This window comes from Monodelphis domestica, chromosome 4 (assembly GCF_027887165.1).
Source record: "Monodelphis domestica isolate mMonDom1 chromosome 4, mMonDom1.pri, whole genome shotgun sequence".
Taxonomy (NCBI): domain Eukaryota; kingdom Metazoa; phylum Chordata; class Mammalia; order Didelphimorphia; family Didelphidae; genus Monodelphis; species Monodelphis domestica.
In genome coordinates, this window is record NC_077230.1 from 353,702,055 (window position 1) to 353,707,468 (window position 5,414).

At 37.0% G+C, this 5,414-nt stretch overlaps 1 protein-coding gene across 1 annotated transcript; it reads right to left on the bottom strand.

Moving 5' to 3' along the window:
• Positions 1–3,596: 3,596 nt before the first annotated feature.
• On the bottom strand, positions 3,597–4,535 carry LOC100022107 (olfactory receptor 51B5-like). Its single transcript, XM_001374026.3, has one exon. The coding sequence runs from the start codon at positions 4,533–4,535 to the stop codon at positions 3,597–3,599; it is 939 nt and encodes a 312-aa protein (XP_001374063.3).
• Between the last annotated feature and the right edge of the window lie 879 nt (positions 4,536–5,414).

Genomic DNA, 5,414 nt, shown 5'->3' on the forward strand with positions numbered 1-5,414 from the left:
AATTTGAGTAATTAGATCTTTGTCAGAGGTTTTTGTTATAAAGATTTTTTCCCCAATTTGTTGCTTCCCTTCTAATTTTGGTTGCATTGGTTTTGTTTGAACAAAACTTTTTAATTTAATGTAATCAAAATTATTTATTTCCCATTTTGTAATTTTTTCTAACTCTTGCTTGCTCTTAATTTTTTTTCCTTTCCCAAATATCTGACAAGTATACTATTCTGTCTTCACCTAATTTACTTATAGTTTCCTTCTTTATATTCAAGTCATTCACCCATTCTGGGTTTGTCTTGGTGTAGGGTCTGAGATGTTGATCTAAACCTAATCTCTCCCATACTGTTTTCCAATTTTCCCAGCAGTGTCAAATAGTGGATTTTTGTCCCAAAATCTGGAATCTTTGGGTATATCCTAGACTGTCTTACTGAGGTCACTTACCCTAAGTCTATTCCACCAATCCTCCCTCCTGTTTCTTAGCCAGTACCATATTGTTTTGATGACCACTGCTTTATAGTATAGTTTGAGATCTGGTACTGCTAGGACACCTTCCTTCACATTTTTTTCATTATTTCCCTTGATATTCTTAATTTTTTGTTCTTCCAAATGGACTTTGTTATTTTTTTTCTAATTCACTAAAAAAGTTTCTTGGTAGTTTAGTGGGTATGAAGACATTTTTCTTTAGTATAAATTGTCTTCTTTAACAATATGACAATCATGAAAATATATGTTCCACGATAATACATGTACAATCTATATCATCTAACAGACTATCTTAGAGAGGAAGGGAGGGAAGGTAAGAACATAAATCTCAAAATGTCAGAAATGATTACTAAAATTGTATCTACCTATAATCAGGAAAAATATAAAAAATTAGGTTTGTCGACTTAACAAAGTTCAAAATAGGAACATATTCATTTACACATTTATTAACAAGTAAAGGGAAACAAAATTACTCAAATCAGAGTGGAAGGGAATAATCAGTAACCATTAATGAACAACCATATCTTAGAATCCCATGTAGTCTCAGTCACTTAGTAGAGGTACCTGGATTTTATTCCCACACATTGTTTACAACTTCATTTGGCTCACCTCTAGCTTATCTCAGAAGTTACTGATAGATTCTCTCTGGCATGAATGTATTTTACCATCTTGCATTATTGTAGTAGCATACCATACTTTTCCTTTCTCAGGCAGATGGCAGTCTTATATTGGTGAAAGCTCCATGGTGTTTATTTCTGCTGCTAGCCCATTATTTCAGCAGATCCCCTCAGATCCCAAAAGAAGATTACTTCCAATTTATATTCCTGGATTGTCCTGCTTACACATCATGCTTCTTGCCATTCCCTGTCCTGAAATTTTCTCATCCTCCAACAAAGGGCTTCCCCCTTCCCTGAGCACTGCCTAATATTCTCTAGGATCTCTAAAATTTCAGACCACATCATAACAAAGAATCACAGAATCAAAATATGTTAGTCAGAAAAGATCTCTGAGGGCATCTAGTCTAACCTATACATGGAAATGATTCCTCTCTATCATATACCTGGCAGATATTCATACAACTTTTTTTTTCTCCTGAAGATCTGAAGTGATGATGAATCTATTGCCTCCAAAGGCTGACCATGCCAACTTTGGACCTTTAGGTAACTCTAATTTTTTTTTTTTAATATATTTTATTTGGTCATTTCCAAGCATTATTCGTTAAAGACATAGATCATTTTCTTTTCCTCCCCACCCCCACCCCCCATAGCCGACGCGTAAGTCCACTGGGCATTAGATGTTTTCTTGATTTGAACCCATTGCTTTGTTGATAGTATTTGCATTAGAGTGTTCATTTAGAGTCTATCCTCTGTCATGTCCCCTCAACCTCTGTATTCAGGCAGTTGCTTTTTCTCGGTGTTTCCACTCCCATAGTTTATCCTTTGCTTATGAATGGTGTTTTTTTTCTCCTGGGTCCCTGCAAGTTGTTCAGGGACATTACACCACCACTAATGGAGAAGTCCATTACGTTCGATGATACCACAGTGTGTTTGTCTCTGTGTACAATGTTCTCCTGGTTCTGCTCCTCTCGCTCTGCATCACTTCCTGGAGGTTGTTCCAGTCTCCATGGAACTTCTCCACTTTATTATTCCTTTTAGCACAATAGTACTCCATAACCAACATATACCACAGTTTGTTCAGCCATTCCCCAATTGATGGGCATCCCCTCATTTTCCAGTTTTGGGCCACCACAAAGAGCGCAGCTATGAATATTTTTGTACAAGTCTTTGTGTCCATTATCTCTTTGGGGTACAGACCCAGCAGTGCTATGGCTGGGTGTAACTCTAATTTAAAGGACTTTTTCTCCCTAATTTGTTTGTTTTTACTCCTCCATACTAAGCATTTTTTGCAAATTTATGACATTGTTCCTAGTTCTCTTCTCTGGGGCCAAGCAGGACAAGTCTAATATTCAAGAAGTCTAGTCTGAACTAAAGGGAAGACTTAAGTGAAATGTTTATAGGATTCAAATGATCAATGAGATAAAGCATGAAAGAGAGACAGGGCTTGTTCTGTTAATTCCTTAATCACAAAAGTTGGAGAAAAAAGGATCATAGAATAACAGGTTTTTATAATGATGTAAGAAAAGAGTTCTTATGAATCATATCTTTTCCTTGTATTAAGCAGGCTCCTTGGAATCTGATAATTTGATATCCTCTTCCCTCAAGGAACTATAGGCCTTTAAAAAGAATCTGATAGATTGGTTTCATGATGTATCTTAGAGGGGTTTCAGCTCAGATTGTACTAGATGACTTATGAAGTCTCATTCAAACCTATAATTCTTTGATTCTATAAAGTTCAATATGCTCACATAATGTGTGAGTGTAGAGGTTGCATGCAGATGGAGGAATCTGAATGGCTGGTAAAATGCTAGAAGTAAGTCCTTCCCTCATTCCAACCTAACCCACTACCTATCCACTATATATCCTGTTAGGTGTATCCAGAAATGGAATAGTTTCATATAACTTAATAAAAATAAATTATTTTATGCTCCATGCATGCAGATAATTACTATTTAAAAGGATTGGATAAAAAATAGGACATGGTTACAACTTTCCGGGTATAAGACGAGAATAGTGTGGTCTTATATTCTGGAATCCTGAATTCTGGACACATCGATATTTCTGCCCTATACTCAAGCACATTTGATCAGATGAAGAACAATGTTATCACAGTCACAGATTCCATGAATAGTCATGGATGCAAGAGTCTTTCTTCAAGAATATCTCAGGCCAGTATGGGAAATATAGTTGGTATTTTCAGGAATTCGTTGGGCTTTAGTGGAGATTCAATCTTTTCTTCTACTGTGAAATCAATATTATGATATTGAATCAATTCCAACTTAATCTTGAACTATTTGACCTTAAATTTAAGAACTAAGCACATAATATTACTCTGATATCTTGTGAAATCAATGAATCCTAAGATAAATTGTCAAACATTTCTTTAAAACTAAGTGTTTTTAAGGGGATACACTGAATCATTATAAGAGCGCAATAAACTTGTATCTGCAGAAAAAATATCTACTCCATTTCCATGCACAGGGGATCGATCCTCCAACGCACTGATCAGTCCTTGGATTTACATAGAGAGAACATGTGAAGAATGCCACGCTGAATCTGCTTGGTTTTGATGCTATAGATGATGGGGTTCATTAGTGGAGGGAAGAGGAAGTGGACATAGCTCATAGCAATGTGAGCCACACGTGGCACATGCTTTCCAAAACGGTGGATGAGGGACAAACCAATCACTGTGACATAGAAGACCAGAACACAGCAGATGTGGGAGACACAGGTGTTAAGGGCTTTGGCTTGCTCCTCTCCTGAGGCAATGCCCATGACTGTTTTAAGGATTAGTATATAAGACAAAAGGATAATCAGGGAGTCTAGGAATACAGTAAATGAAACCAGGACAACTGGGTAGATGCGATTGAAAGTGATATCTGCACAAGCCAGTTTGATAACATCCTGATGGAGGCAGAAGGCATGAGAGAGAATATGAGAATGGCAGTAAGGGAACCAATGGAGGGGTACTATTGGAGGAACTATAGACACACAGCCCCTTAGTAGTGCTCCCACTCCAATCTTTACCACTCTGGAGTTGGTGATGATAGATGTATATCTCAGGGGATTGCGAATGGCAATGAATCGATCATAAGCCATGGCAAGCAAGACACCTGATTCAACTATGGAGAGTGAATGGATAAAGTAGGCTTGGGAGAAGCAGACCCCATGGTCAATTTCCCTATGATCTAACCACAGAACTCCCAGTACAGTAGGCATTGTGGTTATAGTAACCCCAAGGTCAGTGGCTGCCAGCATGGCCAGGAAATAGTACATGGGCTCATGAAGACTGTGATCATCCCTGATGAGGACGAGGAGAGTGCCATTGCCCAGAATCACAGTAATATACACAGCAAGGAAAAGAATGGAGATCCATTGGTGGGCTTCCTCCAGACCTGGGAAACCAGTCAAAACAAAAGGGGCTGAGCTAATATTGGGCCACATAGTGGAATCCCTGCAGAGGTAGAAGAGGACCACTTATTGCTGTGGCCACAGGAATACAGGTCTCTTCTTTACCCAATCTGGTTTTTTTTTTTTTCACCAATTTGGCATGTCAGCAAAACACTTGGTCCTGTTTTTATTTTTGATTTAAGGAAAATAATCATGTTAGTACAAAACTTAAGATAAGTGATGTGCTCCCTACTAGACACCCTATCTTTAAGGTACTAGCAATAATTTTGCTTCTTATTTATCAATTTCAGTTTCTATGTACTTCTAATCCAATAATAAACATCCACATATTTCAAAGGGAATATAATTAGGGATACAATTAACTATGCATGCAGCCAGGATTTCTTTTATCAGACTACACTTGCAAGCCTGTTTTCATAATCACAGTAATAATAGCTGGAGTAAACAAGAAAAGTCATTGTCTTCAAATCAATTTATATGCATCATATCCTTTGTTATTCATATTATATAGGGCCTACATGATAAGGTTATTTTTATTTATATAAAAGTTTTTGATGTTATTGTTACTTACTATTGAATTTAGCTGGTAACCAATGACACAAATTGATGAGCTATACATCCTCCTATCTGATAGTGAACAAATGATGTAAGTCATATGTGTGTGTGTTTGATATTGCTCAAATTGATCACATATAGACACTTTGACCTAATTTGGGCCCTCAAAAGATTGATTTTTTCTCCTTTTATGTGGATCACTCTTTGTAATAGTTCACTAAATCCAGGGTTCTACATTTCTTATCTTCTGAATCTTTGACATGACATGCTTAATATACCTGTGTGTCCTAATGAACAAGATAGAAAGGTAGGATTTCTTGAATACACACAAAACCAAAGACTTCAGCTTCTTCCATT